The sequence below is a fragment of the Dermacentor variabilis genome, chromosome 9 (assembly GCF_050947875.1).
Source record: "Dermacentor variabilis isolate Ectoservices chromosome 9, ASM5094787v1, whole genome shotgun sequence".
NCBI classification, from domain to species: domain Eukaryota; kingdom Metazoa; phylum Arthropoda; class Arachnida; order Ixodida; family Ixodidae; genus Dermacentor; species Dermacentor variabilis.
Window position 1 is genome coordinate 151,372,218 of NC_134576.1, and position 24,338 is coordinate 151,396,555.

General features: G+C 44.3%; 1 protein-coding gene across 5 annotated transcripts in view; it reads left to right on the forward strand.

The window, feature by feature from the left end:
• Positions 1-24,338, forward strand: part of LOC142557839 (uncharacterized) — a 265,220-nt gene that overhangs the window by 76,967 nt on the left and 163,915 nt on the right. For all 5 annotated transcript variants that reach the window (XM_075670036.1, XM_075670038.1, XM_075670037.1 and 2 more), the window contains one exon: positions 7,876-8,121. In XM_075670036.1, coding sequence (XP_075526151.1) covers positions 7,876-8,121 — 246 coding nt within the window. The remainder of the gene's footprint in view (positions 1-7,875; positions 8,122-24,338) is intronic.

The window sequence follows — 24,338 nt, forward strand, 5'->3', positions numbered from 1 at the left end:
CATCTCGGAGCTGATGAGTGGCAGCCGCCGAGGTGTACGGCAGGCCGCTTTCGGTGCGACGGTGTTGTTGGGCCGAGTGTCCGCGGAACACGCCTAAGCCTAGCAATCCTCCGCACGGCGGCAGTAGAAGCAGTCACGAAATATGGCAAAGCACCTCTGGGGTCAGCTGGTATCGGTCGATGCCGCTCGCCTTCACGGACACATTGGTGCAAGCAAAACTTTGGTACGAGGTAATTAGCACTGCGTAATTGGCTAGCAATCACGGAGCCGATCTCTGACTAGGGACGACCGCTTCTTCTTCGTCGTCGCCCCTGTATCTGTTATAAACATGCTCGGTGGTGCTTAGAGACACCAGCACCAGCTGTTGGGTTCATTGAATATGTGTGATGCATTTTTAGGCAGTGTGCAGCAGCACTGTGTGCCTGGGTGGCCATGGTATCTCCAGTAGTTTTCCTCTCAGCTCCACTGCAGGTTGTGCACATTTGCAGATAGTAGAGTTGTGCATAGTATTTCATAAAACTGTACAGATGACAGCACATCTTTACTTTTGTGTGGTTTAACAAGCTGCTTAGGGGCTCGTTGGAAATATGGCACTGCTATAAGAAGCAGATCATCTTAGAAAATGGATGTCTTAGAGAGACAAGGAATTGCAGACTCATCTAATGAGATGTGCCCTGATCTTACTTGTCACATGCTGTAGGAATCATCGAGTAAAAAACAGTCCTAACAGAGGCACTGGGACTGATCATTGCTAGTAACGAGCCATTATTCATTCCTTAAAAATAAAGCGGTATTTAAAGATTAGTACTAGCACCTGGATTGGGAAGAATTTGGGATAAGAGTTAATGGACAATACCTTAGTAACTTGCGATTCACTGATGATATTGCCTTGCTTAGTAACTCAGGGGACCAATTGCAATTCATGCTCACTGACCTGGAGAGGCAAAGCCGAAGGGTGGGTCTAAGAATTAATCTGCAGAAAACTAAAGTAATGTTCAACAGTCTCGGAAGAGAACAGCAGTTTACGATAGGTAGCGAGGCGCTGGAAGTGGTAAGGGAATACATCTACTTAGGACAGGCAGTGACTGCGGATCCGGATCATGAGAAAATAATCAGAAGAATAAGAATGGGCTGGGGTGCGTTTGGCAGGCATTCTCAGATCATGAACAGCAGGTTGCCATTATCCCTCAAGAGAAAAGTATATAACAGCTTTGTCTTACCAGTACTCACGTACGGGACAGAAATCTGAAGGCTTACGAAAAAGGTTCTACTTAAATTGAGGATAACGCAACAAGCTATGGAAAGAAGAAATATAGGTGTAACGTTAAGGGATAAGAAAAAAGCAGATTGGGTAAGGGAACAAACGCGAGTTAATGACATCTTAGTTGAAATCAAGAAAAAGAAATGGGCATGGGCAGGACATGTAATGAGGAGGGAAGATAACCGATGGTCATTAAGGGTTACGGACTGGATTCCAAGGCAAGGGAAGCGTAGCAGAAGGCGGCAGAAAGTTAGGTGGGCAGATGAGATTAAGAAGTTTGCAGGGACAACACGGCCACAATTAGTACATGACCGGGGTAGTTGGAAAAGTATGGGAGAGGCCTTTGCCCTGCAGTGGGCGTAACCAGGCTGATGATGATGATTATGACTAGCACTACAATTAGCTTGTTCATGGATTGTATCGTGTGGTTTAAAAGGCTCATGCACATCATGTTTGAGCAGATCATATAGCACTCGTTTCCTACCTAGGCACAAATATGAGACATTTGGAAAACATGTCAGCTTGATGTCCAGACGAAGGCATTCCATTTGTGAGCAAAAGTGCACTGATTGTTATTCAGGTTAATTTGTAGAAAAGAAGCAATGATGGTGAAAGGGGAGAAAGAGCTGGGGTTGTGGACACTGTAACCACTTTGCGACATTTGACAGTGTAAAAGGGTACAGTCAAGACCACTTATATTGAACATCACAGTCGCGCAGAATGCGTTTGTCATAGTCAAGAATTTTGTAATAAGTGGACATGTGAAAATAAGGCAATGAAATCATTAGCAAGAGCTTGGCTGCAGACGAATTGTGTCAGTGATGCAATGTTCTCGACCATGATTGATTTGCTTTCAGATGATGGTATCAGTTCTACGACCTGCTCACTTTCTTCATCCAATTCGATGCTGATAGGTTAAGCCTTGCACCTCATGGATGACGCCGTCACTCGTGCAAAATTATGACCATCGCACTATCTTCGTTCATAACAACTGAGCATTCATTATAGCTGAGGTTGTTATAGGCGACTTCAACCGTAATTGATACCTTACGCTGTCATGAACATGAACAGACATTTCAAGGGAATATTCAATGTCTGTAGTCTGCTTCAGTAAGAAAGGGATCATTGTTACGAGCAAGAACTTATTTTTGACTCATTCTGGACAGAACCAGAAGAGTTCATCATCATCATCATCATCATCAGCCTGGTTACGCCCACTGCAGGGCAAAGGCCTCTCCCATACTTCTCCAACAACCCCGGTCATGTACTAATTGTGGCCATGCCGTCCCTGCAAACTTCTTAATCTCATCCGCCCACCTAACTTTCTGCCGCCCCCTGCTACGCTTCCCTTCCCTTGGGATCCAGTCCGTAACCCTTAATGACCATCGGTTATCTTCCCTCCTCATTACATGTCCTGCCCATGCCCATTTCTTTTTCTTGATTTCAACTAAGATGTCATTAACTCGCGTTTGTTCCCTCACCCAATCTGCTCTTTTCTTATCCCTTAACGTTACACCTATCATTCTTCTTTCCATAGCTCGTTGTGTCGTCCTCAATTTGAGTAGAACCCTTTGCGTAAGCCTCCAGGTTTCTGCCCCGTAGGTGAGTACTGGTAAGACACAGCTATTATATACTTTTCTCTTGAGGGATAACGGCAACCTGCTGTTCATGATTTGGGAATGCCTGCCAAACGCACTCCAGCCCATTCTTATTCTTCTGATTATTTCCGTCTCATGATCCGGATCCGCCGTCACTACCTGCCCTAAGTAGATGTATTCCCTTACGACTTCAAGTGCCTCGCTGCCTATTGTAAATTGCTGTTCTCTCCCGAGACTGTTAAGCATTACTTTAGTTTTCTGCATATTAATTTTTAGACCCACTCTTCTGCTTTGCCTCTCCAGGTCAGTGAGCATGCATTGCAATTGGTCCCCTGAGTTACTAAGCAAGGCAATATCATCAGCGAATCGCAAGTTACTAAGGTATTCTCCATTAACTTTTATCCCCAATTCTTCCCAATCCAGGTCTCTGAATACCTCCTGTAAACACGCTGTGAATAGCATTGGAGATATCGTATCTCCCTGCCTGACGCCTTTCTTTATTGAGATTTTGTTGCTTGCTTTATGGACGACTACGGTGGCTGTGGAGCCGCTATAGATATCTTCCAGTATTTTTACATATGGCTCATCTACACCCTGATTCCGTAATGCCTCCATGACTGCTGAGGTTTCGACTGAATCAAACGCTTTCTCGTAATCAATGAAAGCTATATATAAGGGTTGGTTATATTCTGCACATTTCTCCATCACTTGATTGATAGTGTGAATATGGTCTATTGTTGAGTAGCCCTTACGGAATCCTGCCTGGTCCTTTGGTTGACAGAAGTCTAAGGTGTTCCTGATTCTATTTGCAATTACCTTAGTAAATACTTTGTAGGCAACGGACAGTAAGCTGATCAGTCTATAATTTTTCAAGTCTTTGGCGTCCCCTTTCTTATGGATTAGGATTATGTTAGCGTTCTTCCAAGATTCCGGTACGCTCGAGGTCATGAGGCATCGCGTATACAGGGTGGCCAGTTTCTCTAGAACAATCTGTCCACCATCCTTCAACAAATCTGCTGTTACCTGATCCTCCCCAGCTGCCTTCCCCCTTTGCATATCTCCTAAGGCTTTCTTTACTTCTTCCGGCGTTACCTTCGGGATTTCGAATTCCTCTAGACTATTTTCTCTTCCATTATCGTCGTGGGTGCCACTGGTACTGTATAAATCTCTATAGAACTCCTCAGCCACTTGAACTATCTCATCCATATTAGTAATGATATTGCCGGCTTTGTCTCTTAACGCATACATCTGATTCTTGCCAATTCCTAGTTTCTTCTTCACTGTTTTTAGGCTTCCTCCGTTCCTGAGAGCATGTTCAATTCTATCCATATTATACTTCCTTATGTCAGCTGTCTTACGCTTGTTGATTAACTTCGAAAGTTCTGCCAGTTCTATTCTAGCTGTAGGGTTAGATGCTTTCATACATTGGCGTTTCTTGATCAGATCTTTCGTCTCCTGCGATAGTTTGCTGGTATCCTGCCTAACGGAGTTACCACCGACTTCCATTGCACACTCCTTAATGATGCCCACAAGATTGTCGTTCATTGCTTCAACACTAACGTCCTCTTCCTGAGTTAAAGCTGAATACCTGTTCTGTAGCTTGATCTGGAATTCCTCTATTTTCCCTCTTACCGCTAACTCATTGATCGGCTTCTTATGTACCAGTTTCTTCCGTTCCCTCCTCAGGTCTAGGCTAATTCGAGTTCTTACCATCCTGTGGTCACTGCAGCGCACCTTGCCGAGCACGTCCACATCTTGTATGATGCCAGGGTTAGCGCAGAGTATGAAGTCTATTTCATTTCTAGTCTCGCCGTTCGGGCTCCTCCACGTCCACTTTCGGCTATCCCGCTTGCGGAAGAAGGTATTCATTATCCTCATATTATTCTGTTCCGCAAACTCTACTAGTAACTCTCCCCTGCTATTCCTAGTGCCTATGCCATATTCCCCCACTGCCTTGTCTCCAGCCTGCTTCTTGCCTACCTTGGCATTAAAGTCGCCCATTAGTTTGGTTGGGCATTAGTCGCCCATTTGGTTTTCACTCTCCCCACCGCCGATTCCACGTCTTCATAGAAGCTTTCGACTTCCTGGTCATCATGACTGGATGTAGGGGCGTAGACCTGTACAATCTTCATTTTGTACCTCTTATTAAGTTTCACAACAAGACCTGCCACCCTCTCGTTAATGCTATAGAATGCCTGTATGTTACCAGCTATATTCTTATTAATCAGGAATCCGACTCCTAGTTCTCTTCTATCCGCTAAGCCCCGGTAGCACAGGACGTGCCCGCTATTTAGCACTGTATATGCTTCTTTCGGCCTCCTAACTTCACTGAGCCCTATTATATCCCATTTACTTCCCTCTAATTCCTCCAATAGCACTGCTAGACTCGCCTCACTAGATAACGTTCTAGCGTTAAACGTTGCCAGGTTCATATTCCAATGGCGGCCTGTCTGGAGCCAGTGATTCTTAGCACCCTCTGCTGCGTCGCAGGTCTGACCGCCGCCGTGGTCAGTTGCTTCGCAGCTGCTGGGGACTGAGGGCCGGGGTTTGATTGTTGTGTTCATAGGAGGTTGTGGCCAAGTACTGCACCAGGGTGGCCAATCCTGCTCTGGTGAGGGAGTGCGTTACCGGTTCTGGTCACCGGGATCAGGCCGCACTCCAGGCCTGTTTGTGCAATTTTATCAACACGCGGATTTTTTTTTTTTTAATCTGGTGGAAAATTGCCGGCACCGGGATTCGAACCATGGACCTCTTGCACGCGAGGCGGGTGTTCTACCTCTACGCCACCGCTGCAACCAAACTGAAGAGTTCAGTTTGGTATAAAAAAAGTTGCAATATTGCCCGAAAGGTAATGCATTGATAGCGATAGCAAAGTATTAGACAACTGCGTGAAGTAAGGTTCATAGATTTATCAGCCGTATAAATTGCAGTAAACATTCGCTTACTATAATTAAATTAACAAGCATGGTGTCGTGTGTACACAGGCAAACATGAACAGGTCTCACTTGATGACCACGAGCACTTGCCACCACAGTGCTGGTGGGATTAAGAGCACAAACAGAGAGGAGCAAACACTTCGTGCTGCCTCTCACTTTAATGCATCTCCAAAACTTGAGATTATGCAACCTCCAACACTAGTTGTGCAGGAAAACAGCATACATGGAGCCACAAGCCATTTCAGCTCACCCACCTTTGCATATGTTGGAGATAGCCTTCAAGACGGAGGGCATATAGGACATGTATCTGCTCAGCGATGTCATGCAAAGATACAACCAGGCTAGAGGAGGAGACGCACACTCACCTGCACCCTCTAGCACATGCTTGCATCATGGTGTTTTCCACAAAGCAGCATAAACAAAATTTGGTCGTCCTATCAGAACATCCTCAAAATTTTTTTGATGCCTAATGACAACGTGCAACAAGCTGGTGAGTCTGACGGCGATTCTGAGCCCATGTGGGTCCTGTTGTGTCTGATTCTGGGAAATTTAATTTCGCGAGTCTGAGTAGAAGTGAGGCCAGCTGAGCCTGATTTCAGGGAGTCAGCATGAACCCAAAGCTAAAGATGTCTTTTCTGAATGAGTTTGTGCACCTAACTGCTGGGCTTGTTGGTCTTGCATTGAAAGGAATTAGCACTATGAAAAGATTCAGGTACTGGAAGCGTCCGCCCTTTTTTAGCACTAATTCCCTGGAGGAGTGAGTTGTGTTTATTTGGCGAACCTGTGCTCAGATATGTTGCATTTCTCAAAGCAATGCAGTTTGGTGAACATCCTGCTGCTGTAGTCTAACTGCGGCACATTCAAGCAGGAGAGGCATGCTGAAATTTGAAATACAGTAGAACCTTGTTGATACGCTCCTGTTACGTACATTTTCCCGGCGCTGACGTTCGAAATCGAGAACGCAAAAAACAACCCAATATAGTTATGCACATTTTTTACCGGTTCATACACTCCCGAAAAACACTATCTTCGGCACCAATGTTCATTATGTTGCAAACCGCGATCGTATTATATGTTTCATTCAATGTAAACAAGAAAATGCGCGAGGCGTGTGCGATCAACAACAGTACATTAGCTGCCCACTGCAGCAGCTTCACCGCAATACCCGGCCACCCGTTTTGCATGAAAACGTCGGCTCGCACTCAGTTTGTAATTTCTGTACCAGCAAATCTTTTCCGGTGTTAACGCATGTGGCATTCACGGCAATCACCACCAATCTTATTGCGATAAGCATCTTCGCCTATCTATTTCACAGCATGTGGTGCCGTCGGAAGCATAGCGCATGCTTTTAATAGGCGATAACTGAAACACACCATCGTTCCTAGCTGCAGACTGCGATCGTATACGTTTTCCGGCCACTAGATACCACACAAACAAGAAAAGATGCGAGGCGCGCTCGATCGACAACTATAGCCTCCCGTCTCACGTGAAAATGATGGCGCGCAGTTTCTTATTCCTGTACCTGTGAATGTCCGCCCGGATCTTCGCACGCCACATTCACAGCTATCGCTGCCAAACCTATTGCGAGCAGCATCTTAACCTATCTCTTTTACAGCATGTGGTGCGTAGTGCCATTGGTAGCGTACTGCAGGCTTTTAGTAGGCGATAAGCCAAATGCGCCGCCATTACCTGCTGCAGGCGGCATGATGTGGGCATCACATTTCGCTTCGGCGGCATCCGGCAGCGCTCACCAACTCGATTTCGTTTTGGTTTCCTGTCGCCCTCTTAAAACACTACGCAATAGGAAAACAGCAAGATGCGTCTCGGGCCGCCGAAACACCACCAGCGCGACGTGCGTCGGCGACTTCAGATCATACATTTTCCCAGTCAGTACGTTTTTTCTCTTGGTTTTTTCCAAAACGCATGAACGAGGTTCTATTGTACTTGTAGCAGCTCCATACGCTTACTTCTGCTCGGCAACACTTGCTTTTTCGAGTTATTACTTGTGCTTGGTCATTTGTTGAGAGATGTTGGGGTTTACAGAGGTGTGTTTGATGTTCTTAATCCCCATATTTTGCAGAATCATCAGAATCATCATCCACAGCAGCACCAGTTGCAGCATCCACACCAGCAGCAGAACTCTTCGTCACAGCATCATCAGTCGGGCTCTGAATTCGTAAGGTCATCGTACTTTCAGCAGCAATCCCAATACATGATGACTCCGGAGAATGGCTGCCACTATCGCATGGCCGAGGTGGGCCAGCCAGAGGATGAGGAAGACAGCCCTGGCACACCCAAAAAGCGTGGCCGCAAGAAGAAAATCAAGGTGGGTTATTGGGCATGTGCACTTTGTGCTTCCAATGTTCCTGCTAGATGTGGGGCAGAACACGGATTATTCTATTAGAAAGTAGTTGCCTTGGATGAACTGCACTGACAGCTGTTCTCATATTGACCTATTTCTGCAACAAACTACTTGCTTAGGTCATCAGTTGCTCGCTGTTATGGTTGTTGAACAGATTATGTCAATTCCTTTCCTATTTTAGGAGACACCAAAGGACAATTCACTTTAATGCTTCCAAAGAAGAACACTGGTGTCTATACACTTACTTCTACATCATCTAAAACACTTTGTCTCTATGACTGCAGCTGCATATTTAGTACTTGCTTTAGTGCATCATTAGTTTTCATAATTTCACATAAGATAGCTTAAAATGAAAGATTGTTCAGTTTTAAAGAATAAAGACTGAAAACCTACCTCTTCCTCTGAAGCCCCATAGTGTTTTAATTGCTTGATCCATGTGATGTTAAAAATTTGTTAAGTACAATTAGCAGAATTTATTATGTGGTTAACATGACAGGTCCAAGTTAAGTCATCCGAGATATACACACCAAGATATTCGAATGAATCAGTCGTTGAAATCTGCATGTTATTGATGCTATAATTAGGCATATCGTAATTACGGTGACAGTGACTAGACATAAACACTGTTTTATATACATTTAATGGCATGAGCCAAGTGTTACACCAGTTTTGTATTCATGATAGGTCACCTTGTAACGCGAAATGGTCAGTGACGTTAGTAATTCCTTGGTAAACCACACAGTCATCTGTGAAGAGTCGGATATGAGAAGAAATATTACAAGGCAGGTCATTGATGTATATTAAGAAAAAGAGGGGACCAAATACAAGACCTTGAGGTACGCCTGTAAGCAGGGGTGTTAAGGATGAACAGTGTGAGTTAGCTTATATGAACTGCTGATGGTTAGTTAAAAACCCTCGAATCCAGCTTAGAACACACAGGTGAATGTAAAGACGGGATAACTTTATGAAGAGATGACCATGGGGGACCTTATCAAATGCTTTTTCGAAATCTAAAACTATTGTGTCAGTCGGGATATTGCGATTTAGGTTTAAATGTAAGTCGTGCAAGAAAAGTGCAAGTTGGGTGTCACAGAAATAATTTTTTCGGAAAACATGTTGACTTGGGTGAAAAAAATGGACAGATGTTAGGAAGTTAGCAATATGCAAGTATAACATATGTTCCATTATTTTAAGGGAGACGCTTGTTATGGAAATAGTTACTCAGTGATGATAGACTTCCTTTCTTGAAGACTGGGATGACCTTGCCCACCTGCCAGTCATGGGGAATTGAAGTGCTGTGAAGTGATTCCTGGAATATGAGTGATAAAAACAGGCTACACACATGTTTCGCATTTTTTAGCACCTTGGCGTTTATATCGTCTACTGCCATGGATGACGAGTTCTTCAATGATTCAATTACTTTGACAATGCAGATAGAATCGAATGTGAAATTTTCCATGAGTGGATATGCGAAGTGTGGTGGTTCAGGCAAGCTGTCACGTTATTCATTAGTAAAAACCGAACCAAATGCTGTGTTAAGATCAGCAACCTCAGTCTCATGGATCAGAAGTCCGAAGCTATTGTTAAGTGAAATGTCACTCCATTGATTAAGATTAATGATTTTCCAAAATCGTTTTGGGTTAGTTTGTAGCATAACTGGTAAAGTGGTAGAAAGAAACTTGTGTTTAGTTTGAGAGGTTAACTTGTGATATTCTTTATCGACTGCGTAATACTTCTGTCATGTGGAAGAATAGTTAGATCATTTGGGTGATCGAAACAGGTATTTCTTCTTATTATTTAGTCATTTGAGGGATACATTAAACCATGGTGATATGATTCTTTCTGTTATTGTAATGGTGGGAATGTAAAGACGTATAAGGCAATGCATCTCTGCTTTGAAGAGCAACCAGTTTGACTCGAGAGAATTTAGTGGAAAGTTAGCGATGGAGGTATCGAAGTACTCAAATAATTTTTGCTTCAAGCTGACATAGTCCTCTTTATCATAGAGTGTAAGTGTTTTTCAATTTTTTTGTTTCTTTAGTATGTTGCAATGAAACGAAGTATGTACTGTCAGGTGATTGCTCAGATTGCGCAATAAGGTGACGGGGGTAAAGTTATCAGGGTGAGTTGTTAATACAAGATCTAAAATGTTTGACGAGTGAGCGGTAACGCGTGTTGGGTCAGTGACGAGCTGTGCTAAAGGGCCCCTCACCAGGCCCCATAGCAAATTTTGGTTATACACTGGAAGTTGCTACGTGTCCTCTAGGGAGCATTCTGCCGCAAAAATTTTTCAAATTGGCTCATTAATAGCCGAGATAGAAATATTTCAATGCCGCGAACCCATGATTTCAGCAGGCGGGCTCCACTGCCAAGCAAGATGCTCTTTCCACTCGCCCCGTCTAGACTTTGCAAGCGAAGTTCCTTCTCTGCATTCTCTCACACCAGACCTGGGGGATCGCATGACGCATACGTCACAAGCCCCGCCTTCATTCTTTTTTTCTCCTCGCCCATTTTTTTCCTGCGCTACGCATTTCCGCTGACCGCGCCATGCGCGAGCTGTTGTCTCGTTTGCGCAGCGCACAATTTTGCGCACTGTGCACAGGAAAACATGACTAGTGGTATAATTCAGTGCTACATGAATACTGAGGCAGAACAAGCGGATCACAGAGCATGATCATGCGCTGGAACACTGTAGAAAATGGCATAGTTTGGGTACCTGCGCACGTGACCGCACGACCGTGGGAACCAGCAGACGAAGCGGAAGTACATTTTTCTTGCTTCGGTGCGAAGTAAAACAAAACACACGTAGACATTCCATTTGTGTGTTTTATTATTTCTCTAAACTTCAATTCGTCAATTCATTCAAGCAACAGGTCGCACAGATAACATATGTTGCCTTGAATAATTTTCGAAGTCACATGTCACCACAAGGACATCACACTGCAGACACGATTATGTAGGCGCAGGGGCATGATTACGTCACCGTCCGGCTTGGAGTGCGGCGGCTGCAAGTGAAGAGGGAAAGGGTGTTCGGATCGAAATTTCAGATCTTTCATTTCAGATGTAATACTTTGCAGACACGATGGTTATCGCACAATGTATGCTCTGCGCTGGTCAGCCCAAAATGACCAGACCTGGCAAGGGGCCCTTTAAGCCAAATGTTGTACATTTGTTTATGAAATCGCTAGCGGGGCTGCTTATAGATAATGTAGAGGCAGTATTGGACCAATCAATAGTTGGAAAATTAAAATCGCCAAACAGGACAGGATTGTTAGGATGTGTTTTTGTTAACATATTTAACGCTTCATAAAGTAAAGGCCTGAAAGAACTGTTGGCACTAGGTGACTTATAGCAAATATCAATGAGGATGTGCGGGTGTGTAGCAATGCATAGAATCCAAATCATTTCCAGTTGTGAAGAGGGGTTTACAAGTGAACAATGCAGGTTTTGGTTAGTGGCGATTAATACACCGCGACCGTGCGAGTTATCAGGTCTGTCTTTCCGGAAAATGTCAAAATGCGAGAGTTAAGGGAGAATTACGGTATCATCGATGAATGTGTTAAGCCATGTTTCTGTTAGTAGTAACACATTGGAACAAGATGAGCCTATTAGACTGCACGGTGCATCACGCTTGGGAACAACAGTTCGAATATTAGCAAGCAGGAATGATAAAGACTGGCAATTCCGTCGACGCAGTGTACAGCTTGGTCTCAATGATGGCTAAGGACATGCCTCAATGACCTGGTTAGAGGTGTAGTCGAAATAGTAGGTTTTTTAACCTGCAATAAGCTTTTCCGCAACTTGTACTGCAGTTTACGGGCCCTTCCAAACTCAGTGAGGCGTTTCTGGGCAAGGCGCGTGCTTGTGGCAAGATCTTGTGCAACGGCATGACCCATATCTTTGAATTTACAAGCAGTAGACAGAACATGATCTTTGCCTTTAAAGTGAGCAAACCTCACAATTACAGGCCTGCACTTTCCAGTTTAGAAAGACTCAATGTGATGTGCATGCTCAATATCACGCGATTCTATCTGTACATCTAAATATTGTTTACAATGTGCAATTATGATTTTCTCAGAATCATACCATGATTCTTTTGGTATATCTTCAATGCCAGAGAAAACAAAGTTATTTCTTCTGGATCTATTTTCAGCATTGTTTATCCAGGCAGACAGTACACCTATCTGTGCCATATTTTCGGTGCTTATCTCATGAAGATTACCCAATTGAATCTGCATGCCGCCATACCAGCATAGGCTCTCTAAATTTTGTCTAGCCGTGCTTTAATTTCACTGAACGTTTTATCAGGATCAACTAGTTTTTCTTTTTTTCAATAGACATAAGTTGCTGTAGCACTACTGTCTGCCCAGATTGCAGTTCTTTCAAAACATTAAGAATCTCTTTGTTGGGGCTGGGGTTAGATTTGATATCACCAGCTACAGGGTGTCTGCCAACTGGGAAAACTGGGAATACTCAGGGATTCTTAATAGTCTGGAAATATTCAAGGAAAACTCGGGGAATCAGTGCTTCTATCAGGAAAAATTTGCTCTAATATTATTGAAAGGGAACGAAAGTCGTGGTAATGCTGGCTCGAATAACGAGAGGAAGCGTAATGAATCGTATTTGACGCCGTGTCGTCAGCTTGAGGAGTTGCCAGTGTACAGTTGACTGACTTTTTGGATGCCCGATAATTCAGTTGGCTTCGCGGCACCACCACATATTCCATGGGCACCCTGCAGTGAAGTTTGCCTGTACATGTCGCGCCACCTAGCAGCAGCAGTGAGCACCTGCGACTAGGCCCTCACAGTCATTTCAGCATTGTCTGCGCACTCAGGCCTGCCTGAAGGCCTGCTTTTCCAATTTTCTAATGGATTCACCATGGCCTCTTGGCAGCTCCTCTGTGAGAAGTGTGAACAAAAAGGACAAGCGTAGATACTGCTACATTAAGGACTGTCACAACCGCAAAGGAGATGTGGGCATCAAATTTTACCACTTTCTTTCAAAACCGTGGGAAGCAACTGGCGGCTGAAGTGGATCGTCGTGGTTCGTGTCGCTCTTGCGAATTTCTGTTAAACAAACTAAGACGTAAATGCAAAAAGGAGAAAAAAGAGGGCCAGCAGCGGCATCCCTAAAAATGGACAATAAAGCGACAACTGCACAAAAACGCATGAACTGATTCCTGCTGTTGTAAATTGACTTAGATAGATGTCTAGCTCTCACTCCAAAGCAAATGCGCAGTGGTTGTTACGTGTGAAATCTAGCTTTGTAATTGCTCCGTGCTGGATCTTTGTACAAACTGTGCTTCTTGCCGTGCATTAATAAGCCAATGTGCAGCTTCTTTCTGCACCAAGATCAAGACACGACTGCTGGAACCGGGCTCATTCGTCCCAATGTTTTCTCGCGCTTAGAACAACAGAACTAAGGCTGGAGTACACCGCAGCACATGTTAAGTGTTCGCAAATTAGCATTTCTCTCGCGCGCTCTAATGCACATTTGTTCACTCTTCACGTGTTTTAGTCTCAGCTGATTGCTGTCTATTATATTTCAGTGGTGATGAGTTCTCACATTCGAGCCCGAACGACAATACCAGAATATGCTCGAGGCACTTTGTCAACGGAGAAAAAAGAACTTGCCTGCCGATTTGCCAAAAACCTTTACACAGTAACACCTCTTTAAACCGTACCCGCTTAAGCAGTAGTTTCATTTTAAAAGTAGTAAAGTCAAATCCCCGAATCGGCGGCCATTGAACATAATGCGTTTTGTATCCGCATAAACCCTACTAGCTTATTGCTTACGTGTCAGTTAACATGTAGTGTTTCCACTTTTCGTCGCGCAAACACGGTGGTGCATTGTCTCCATCGGGCGGCCCGGCAGAACAACAAGCCTCAGAGATCAGAACAATGGCCTCCAAGCGCCCTGTGCGTTTGCGTGTGAAGCCACATCAACATCAACATCATTTCGGCGCCATGTCAGAGAGCGTTGTGCAAGCGAGGACTCGCGTCATGCCAAAGCTCGAATAAAAAAGATGCCGGGTGCTCAGCATAGACGTCCGCACGCCAAGTTTCATCCTAGACACCAGCGCTCGTTTCTCCCCTGGTGGAACGATTTCATCTCCAACGGGTGTAGGTTTTCGCCGCTGCTTCCTTTCATGGTCGCGCCCGCGTTCAGTTCGCGCTCGCGAAATATCTCTTGTTTGCCACGGTGCCTCTCCGGATGACCGGAAATTATTGTTGTGTTGTTAACTGTCACGACAGCAATGGAAACACGAAAGGGTTGATGCCACCAGTGAAATTCTGCCGATTCTGAAGAAAATGGTACGAAAAAAGCAGACGACAGACATGGATTACTGCGGTGCGCCGAACGAAGTAAACAACTGGCAAACGAAGTGAGCTCGTTCATTGATAATTTGTGAGTGTATGACGGTATTTATATGTATCCCACTTGAATTTCATGGTTACTCGGTATATAATCCTTTTATTCATATAAAAGCTTTCAGTTGTTCGACCAGCGCTTGTCCTGTCTTCTTTCTCGTGTTTCGTTTGTGTGTGCGCTGCCCAAGAATGGTAACCACTTCTGTTGCATGCGGTATCAGTGGCCAAAGTTCACGTGTGCCGAGAAATCGAATATGTGCACGATGCATTGTACATGACCGGCGTTCATTCCTGCATCACCACTGCACCGAATGATCAAGTTACTGGACGATACACGCCCACATCTTCGTCGCGCTGGCATTGCTGAAGCAGAAATGATTGCTAATACTTTCAACATCTGTCTCTTGAGCACTGTTAAAAAATGGCCAAGCTATTTACATTGCTGCCTCTATTCTATATTGTAGGGGATGTACTAGTTAAAGTTGTGGGTGCATGTCATACTTGTGCTATTATGCAGCGATATATTTTGTTTATTTCCGGACAGTGTCAATGGAAGTCCATCGTCGCCATCAGAGACAACACGGATTTGCAGCAAACATTTTGTGGGAAACTGCAAAAATGACTTTAGCTAACACGCATCATATATGCCAATGATTTTTCCGATGGCACATACGATGTCGTTCCCAATTACCTGCTCAGCATCACTTATATGGCTAAGCAGACGCTGCGCTTTCGCCGCATTGCAGACATAAAAATAATCGTCAAGCGTACTGATCTTCTTAAAGGCAAATAGGAGCGTGTACGCCGTCCTTCGAATAAAACGTCGACATACACGCTCGTAGGCACACACCACGCGCGCTATGAAACATGCCCAAACACGTGCAGTGCAAGAGACAATCAAGGCGGTGCGAACGAGAGATGGGAGAGGCATACCACCCGCTAGTCTACTAGTTGAATTTTGCCCCGCATGCGGCGCTCTCAACGCCAGCGCAGCAGCGCCGCTCGCGTTGCCGTTCTTGTCTATAGAAGAAAAATTTGACATTTTTCGGGCTGTCGAACGTGACACGAAGAAGTCGGCGCTGGCACGCTACAGGGATCTGCTGTTGACTACGGTGTGTGGCATTTGGAATGCAAGGAAGTTGCTCGGCAGCTCTGCTGCGACCACAAAGAGATGTTGGCTACGAGGTTTGAATTTTCGCCATTGTTGCCTTTGTTGTTGCCGAAGTGTGGACTACCGACAGTAATGAGAACAACATGGAAAACGACAGCACAGGCGATTCAGGCCCGACAGTGGCAGAAGCTGCGCGTTACGTCAGCCTCATGAATGCAATTGTCACGACGAGAACAGCATGCCACAATGAAAAAGGCACCCTGCGACTTTTGCAGTGCTACCGCACGCGTGCACGGAGAATACGTAACGCAAACGAGGAATCTGCCATGTGAGTGTTTGCCGAGAAAAGGGGGCTGGCTGAAAAGATGGTACGCGGCTTCAGTAAGTTTGAGGCTGCTGTCGTCGCTGCTAGGCCACTGCGGCATTAAACGAAAATAACACTTTTAATAACACTTTAATAACGTCAAGAATATGTTGTTGCTTATGCAAGCCGCACCCTCACGAAAGTTGAAGCAAACTATTCAGTCACGGAAAAAGAATGTCTTGTGATCATCTGGGCCATCACAAAATTTCGTCCGTACCTGTACGGCTGATCCTTCGATGTCGTTACCGATCACCACGCACTTTGCTGGTTGTTGTCTCTCAAGGATCCCTGCGGCCGCCTAGCCCGGTGGGCACTGAGGTCCCAAGAGTATGTTATCCGAGTTATCTACCACTCAAGCAAGAAGCATGCCGATGCCAATGCTCTTTCATGCTCGCCAGTCCACCGACATTGTCAGCATCTTCGTCCTAGACGACCCACTTCCCCCATTCGCTTCTGTCGACATGGCTTTCGAGCAGCACAAGGACTCCTGGATTTCATCTTTGATAGATTACATCTCTGATTCACCTGCATGCCCACCATCACGAGCATTTGCGAAAAGCTTTGCACTTCGCCATCCACGACGGAATCGTCTAACTACACTTCCGACAGCCGCAAATGGCTGCTTGTAATACCCTAGCAGCTCCGCACTGAACTCCGCACAGCTTCGCACAGACGAAATTTTGTGATGGCCCAGATAATCGCTAGACATTCTTTTTCAGTGATTGAATAGTTTGCTTCAGCTTTCGTGAGAGTGCGGCTTGCGTAAGCAACAACATATTCTTGACAGCCGGGCTTTCGCTGGGCGAGCACAGCACCAAGACCAACACTGCTAGCATTCGTATGGATTTGCATGGGAGCAATTGGATCGAAATGGCGCAGTATCAGTGGCGTTGTTAGCAGGCGACGTAGTGTCGTGAAGGCATCATCGCAAGCCGGAACCACGTGGAAAGATTGGGTCTCCCCGAAGAAGCTCTGTCAGAGGTGCCATAATCGAAGCTAAATTCCAAATAAAGCTGCGGAAGTACGAGCAGAGGCCAATGAAACTGCGAAAATCTTTTAAAGACGTTGGCCTCAGGAATTCTTTAACAGCATGGAGTTTAGCGGCATCAGGGAGAACGCCGTCCTTTGACACATGTCCGAGAATTGTCAGCTTGCGTGCCCCAAAGTGACATTATTTCAGGTTTAGTTGGAGGCCAGCGCCACTTAGTCAGCTTGCGTGCCCTGAAGTGACATTTTTTCAGGTTTAGTTGGAGACCAGTGCCACTTAGACAGCGTAAAACTTGCTCCAAGCGATGAAGGTGAGTAGGAAAATTTGGTGCGAACGCTACTACATCATCCAAATAACAGAAGCAGATGTTCCATTTGAGGCCTCGAAGAATAGTGTCCGTCATCCGCTCAAAAGTCGCAGGCGCATTGCAAAGTTCGAATGGCATCACACGAAATTCGTATAAGCCATCTTGTGTGATGAAAGCAATTTTAGTGCGCCGCTTTACACGCCAACCCTCAGTGCACACATGCTGGTCTCTTCAAAACCTACGCCAGACTATGTCATATGTTTTATTGGCGCGGTATGTACACATTTGTGCAAAAATACATTCGCTCTTGCACAGAATGTCAACGCCGCAAGCCTGATCTTTGCCGTCTTTCTGGATCAATGCGACCTTTGCCGTGCCCTTCGCGACCCTTTGACCGGGTTGGGATAGACCTATACGGACCTCTCCCATACACAGCTGCTGGCAATTGCTGGGTCATTGTAGCTAGAGACCACCTCACTAGGTATACAGAAACGGCTGCTCTGCCAGCCACGATGGCTCGTGACATTGCCTGCTTCCTCCTTCAACGCTTCGTTCTATGTCACGGTGCTCTGCGAACTCCTGAGCGACCGAAGCCGCGTCTTTCTTGCTGATGTCATTCAAGAACTTCTCGCTGATTGCCGCGTTATATATCGATGTACCACCGCATATCACCTGTAAACAAACGGATTGACAGAGTGCTTTAACCAAACTGTTGGCGACATGCTTTCGATTTATGTCGCCTTCAACCACACCAACTGGGACCTCATCCTTCCCTATGTCACGTACACCTACAATATGGCACCCCATCAACGATGGGCTTTTCTCCCTTCTTTCTTCTATATGGCCGCGAACCATCATTTCCTATTGACACTATTCTTCCTTACCGTCCCGACTTATCAGAGGGTACACCGATTTCCGAAGCCGCCCTGTATGCAGAAGAATGTCGGCAACTAGCTCGCTCCCTTACAATGCAAGAACAAGTGCTACAGAAATTTTGTCATGACGACGTGTGCCCCCACCACCAGTTTTCGCCTGACGCTCTCGTTTGGTTGTGGGTGCCTCCTACTTCAACACCAGGTGTCTCCTACAAGTTTGTATCCCGATACCATGGACCCTATCGGGTTCTACGGCAAAATTCTCTGGTGAACTATGTCATGGAACCTCTGATGCCCCCTGCGGACTTGCGTCGCCAAGGCTGCGAAACTGTGCATGTATATCGGCTCAAGCCGTATCACGAGCCCTTCGTCCTCACAATGCCTTAGGCCTCCTGTGTGGCGCCGTCTTCAGCGAGGGGAAAAGTTGTAAGGAAGAAGTGCGCCGTGCAGAGCTCCGCAGCCGGATCGCCAGTGCTACTGAAGTGGGGCTCAGGCTAGATGCTGTTCCTGGTGTGACTGGCTAAGCCTACACTGTTGCGTCTTCCTGTCGGCGTCCTTCGTGTCGTCCACAGCCGTGTCGGACTTCTTTGCCATAGGACATTGGATAATTTGGGCTTATTTTTATCCCTGTGGAGTCCAAATTATTGGTCATCGACTGTATTGCTTAACATGTGCAGGAAACACTGCAGTCCTGTTTTGTGCTAAATTCGCTGAAAATCTCTCTAATTAGCTGGGCATGATGTGACCAAAATTTGCAACTTGACACTTGTATACAAATAAGCCTGAGAGTGTGCACACATTGAGGTTTACACTACCAGCTCATGAAGCCCACATGTTGCACCATGCATGCATGTTTTGATTCATTATACCGTTATGATTTTAAAAACAAGAAAATAATTTTTATTCCCCATTTCTGTCTTTGAGCCCCCCAGCTTTTGGTGGTCATGTAGCTTTACTACACATTTTGTTTTCATGTAAAACATAAGTGTTAGAATGAGAGGCTTGGATGCTTCTCTAAAACATAAATCTTGATGTTCCATGCTGTCAACATGCTCATGAAAAACCTGTGTAATACCATAAAACCTAGCTTAAATGAACTTCAAGGGTAACTAAGAAACTTTTTGTACAGGTTTAGGTCCCTTCAAGTAAAATGAGCTTGTTTCTGACATAGAATATTGTCAATATTCACTGACCTCAATAATTTATTCAACCAATGTTCGGTCAACTGTATCTGTTGTGGGGAAGTTGGTGATGCATTTTGATGCAGGAGAAGCAAAAATAAAGGCTCTGTGCAGCCTCAGCAAAACCATCAAACATCCATTCTTTGCTGCTATCATAGCTTGCATGTCGTCACACACACAAAAAAAAAACTATGTGCGATTGCCATTTTATCGGACATCAACCTGGATCACATTATGGCAATTATGCAGAAAGAAGGCCCTCTGTATGTGCACATTATAATTGTTAAATTATAATGCGCATTATAATTGTTAAAATTAAGAGAGGTGTAACAACATCGCAGTGCATACAGTCACCATATCAAATACTTGTGCTTCCGCGTGGAAGCACAAGCTGCATTAAACAGAGGAAAACCCCAAAAGGTCTCAAAATTAAGGTTAGATGTGCCCTCGGCTCTTTACTCTCCAAGCTATTATTAAAGTGGAATGCTGTCCTAGAAAGTGCATCGCTCTCTTTAATGGATATTCTCGAACACTGCAAGGAACAACTTAAGATAATTACTAGTGAGCTCGACAGCATAAATTTATCTGAACTGGAAAAAAGAGAACTTGAACAATTCACCAAAACTAGGTACAAGCACAAAGATATTAGAGCTGCAGATCTACCCAAGAAAACTAATGTAATCCCTAAAGCACATAGCTCCACCGATAGTGCTATAAGTGAGCATCCAGAGCACTGCAGCAACATAGTAGACATATCCCAGAGTCTAAGCCCTGATGAAGTTGATCTCCTGAAATGTGGTCTCACATTTTGTCCCATGAACAATGCAGTAAACAAATAAGGATATAACAGAGTTTTCAAGATGCACGTGCATCAAGGAGTTCTTTTTCGATAGGCCAGACGCTGGAAAGCAGGATGGACTCTCTTGGACCACCTAGCACAGTGCCGAGACCTTGATTTATACATAAAGATGATCTCAAAGGAAAATTTACAGTCAGCGCAGCATTGCCAGAAACGAAAAAATTCATCCCCAGCTCAGCACCAAATCCTTAAAGAACTTACGGAAAAAAATGATATTGTAATAAACCCAGCAGACAAAAAGGTGGCAGTATCGTAATCTGGCCTATAGGTTAGTACAAGAATGAGGCCTTCAAACAACTCAGCAACCATGCCCATTACAGAAAACTCGACTCTAACCGAACTTGAGACTACAGCAGTACTGTGCAAAGCAAAATGGCGGAGCTCTTGTCCAGGGAACTAATCACACAATCTGAATATCGCTTCATGATGCCCGGGAACAAGAACAAGGCCGCTTTTATTCTTCTAAAATGCATAAGATTCCCGTAGAAAAAATATTTACAGCAGGAATCCCAAGTCGGCGTATAGTGTCTAATAACAACACACCTACCGAGTTGCTGCCTAAATTCTTAACTCACCATCTGTCAAACATCCTCACCACCCTCCCATCTTTTGTACGAGACATGCCGCACTTCCTTCGAATTATCAACGGCATTAACGCCAACCAAATCCTTTCCTGTACAACTTTCATTTTGTACCTCTTATTAAGTTTCACAACAAGACCTGCCACCCTCTCGTTAATGCTATAGAATTCCTGTATGTTACCAGCTATATTCTTATTAATCAGGAATCCGACTCCTAGTTCGTGTCTCTCCGCTAAGCCCCGGTAGCACAAGACGTGCCTGCTTTTTAGCACCGTATATACTTCTTTTGGCCTCCTAACTTCACTGAGCCCTATTATATCCTATTTACTGCCCTCTAATTCCTCCAATAGCACTGCTAGACTGCTAGATTAAGAAGTTTGCAGGGACGACATGACGACAATTAGTACATGATCGGGGTTGTTGGAGAAGTATGGGAGAGGCCTTTGCCCTACTGTGGGCGTAACCAGGCTGATGATGATGATGATGATGAAATCCTTTCCGACTGCGCTATTCTAGTCACTTTGGATGTTACTGCCCTGTGCACTAACTTACCCATGAGGGAAGAAATAGAAGCCGTATCGAAATCCCTCGCAGTAAATCCCCAAGCACACACTCCTGAAGTTTGCCTGTCACACCTTTGGTTAGTTCTCACGCTCAACTAATTTGAATTTGATTCTGTTCACTACCTGCAAACTGTCGGCACTAGCATGGGAACGCCATTCACTTCCACGTATGCGAACATTTTCATGGGACAGCTTGAAGCAGACCTGTTGAAATCCTACCATTTAAAACCGCACACCTATCTGCGTTACATTGACGACATATACTAATATGAGAACACGGCACAAGCGCGTTAACCTACTTAATTAGCCATTTCGATCGCTTTCACCGAAGTATTAAATTTACTGCTAACCACTGTCCTAGTCAAATCAACTTCCTTAACACGATGGTCTACATAAAAAACAAAAAACTGAGAATGACACTTTACCGGAAGCCTACGAATAGCCAGCAATATTCAGACTACAACAGTCGTCACCCACGACACTGGAAGTAAGGAATTTTTGTCATACAAGTGAAACAAATAAGAAGAATCTGCAGCGATTACAATGGTTATATCCACAACCTAAATGACCCTAAAGCAAAGCTAGAAAAGAAACTATCCACAAGTTGCTCTTGGCAGAGCTGATGATGCTGTGTCAAGATTGGAGAGACAGTCGGAATCAGCTAACAGCCTACGCCAGAACCTGACAGACAGGCAGCCTTTATAACAACATATTCTAATGCCCTCCCAAACATAAACAACATCCTATGAAAATGCGACCCAATATTATCAAGTAATGAGTGTCTGAGAAAAGCGTTCCCGGATGTACCAAGGGTTACCTTTCACCACAACAGAAACTTTAAAATACATGTTATTGCACACAAAAGTCAGCCAACATCATTCCCCTATAACAAAAGCATGTTGTTGCTCCAGGTGTAAAACCTGCAGGCACCTTCAAAGTGACATTAAAATTAAAGGCACTGCAAATAGTTATGCACACAAAGTAAAAACGAGCTTTACTTGTACAAGTTCGGATGTCATTTATATGCTTGAATGTTGTTTCTGTAAGCAAAAGTATATTGGTGAAACTGGACAACCAATGAACGTCAGTATAAATGGACTTCAAGCGGACACAGCTAAAAGGCTTCCCAAAGCCGTTGCCGAGCATTTAAACCAACCAGGTCATAACTTTGATGAACTCTACATTTCGCAGTCAAATTTCTATTCTGAATGAGAAAGTAAATACAGAGAATCATACCTTATTCATAAGTTCAAGCCATTGAAACTACCATACTTACTCGCATAATGATCGCACTTTCTGGTAAAAAAAATTGCTGCAAATTCAGGGGTGCGTCATTACACTGGTTAAATTTTCCGCGAAAGGAAAAAAAATTTTTCATCCCGCATTTGCTGCAGGATGACAACAGGTCAACAAACAGGTGGCTGTCGCTGTAACAGTGCGGGACACCAAAACAAAAATGGCGGCCAGCGGAGCAAGCCAAATGCACTGAACGGGATTTTTTTTCTTTTTATGAGTACATTACGCACATTGAAACAGTTTCATCTGTATCATTAATGAATAATATCGTTAATATGGGCAAGTCTGCGGCAATGACATAGCCATCTCCACTTTGAAGGGACAGAAACAGAGATGGGCATGCTAGTATGAATCAATTTCTGTCAGATATAGGAACAATTAAGTATGGTGTGCCGCAAGGATCTATTCTTGGGCCTTTGTTATTTATTTTATACATCAATGACCTCGTTAACATCCCCCTGACACCTGATATTATCCTTTACGCGGATGACACTAATGTCTTCTTTTCTGGTCCAAATCTAGCCTCACTTGAAGAACATGCAAATCAATGGCTGAGTCAGCTACAGATCTGGTTAAATAACAACGAACTTGACTTAAATGTAAAGAAAACACAATATATTATTTTCCGCCCCAAAAACAAGTCCTTGAATCATCACGTCCAACTACAGATCTATAATACCAATATATTGCCTACAAATTCTTGCCGCTTCCTGGGCGTCTGTTTCAAATATGACTTAACATGGACAGATCACGTGGATCAGGTTCGTTTGAAAGCATCTAGGTCTATCGGTCTGTTGCAATGCGTCAAATATGTTTTACCTCTGCGTTTGGGAAAGCAGATTTATTTTTCCATAGTTCACTCCTATTTTATGTACTGTCAGCTAGTTTGGGGTACATGTAACAAATCGTATTCAGACCGCCTTTTTTGCTTCAGTTCAGGTCGTTGAAGACGGTATTCCGTTCCGCACCTATTACCAAAGAATCCCTGTACGACACAGTTAAGGTACTGCCATACTATCAACTTTACAGTTTCTCATTGGCTGTACTTATTTTTCATAACATTAAGCATGGTTTTACATCCTTCTGCACTAAGTACTAACAGGAACCTTACCCATAACTTGCGCACTGTATCTATGGTTTGGTCGAAGTCACGCACAAATTATGGTACTCAGATCATAGACAATCAAATAGTTACACTCTGTAACACTTACCCTTTAATGATCAACTGCATAAATGATTGCAAAACCCTTTCTCAATTTAAGAAAAAAATAAAAATGATGCTTTCTTCTCCTGCATCTTTTGCTTAGAATTGTACCTTTCTTTTATCTTGAGCAAGTGCAATCTGAATGATTATCTACATCATTGTTTTCGTGAATTAGAATGATGTAATCAGTGTATAATATCAAATCATAGGATAATTTGTCATATGTGACACAGCATTGTATTTCTGAATTCCCACTGATTTTATTGATCTCACAATGTAGTGCAGTACTTTGTCATGCTGACCTGCTGTCATAATGTGTAATCCCGAGGTGAAGGCCCTGTCAGGAGGCATTGTTGCCTCCTTTTACCGTGCCTTGTGGACATCCTGTACCACCTATATATGTAGGTCCAAATAAATTGAATTGAATTGAATCTGCCAGTGACTTAGAAACACATGGCGGGCATGCTGCAAAAACTGCGGC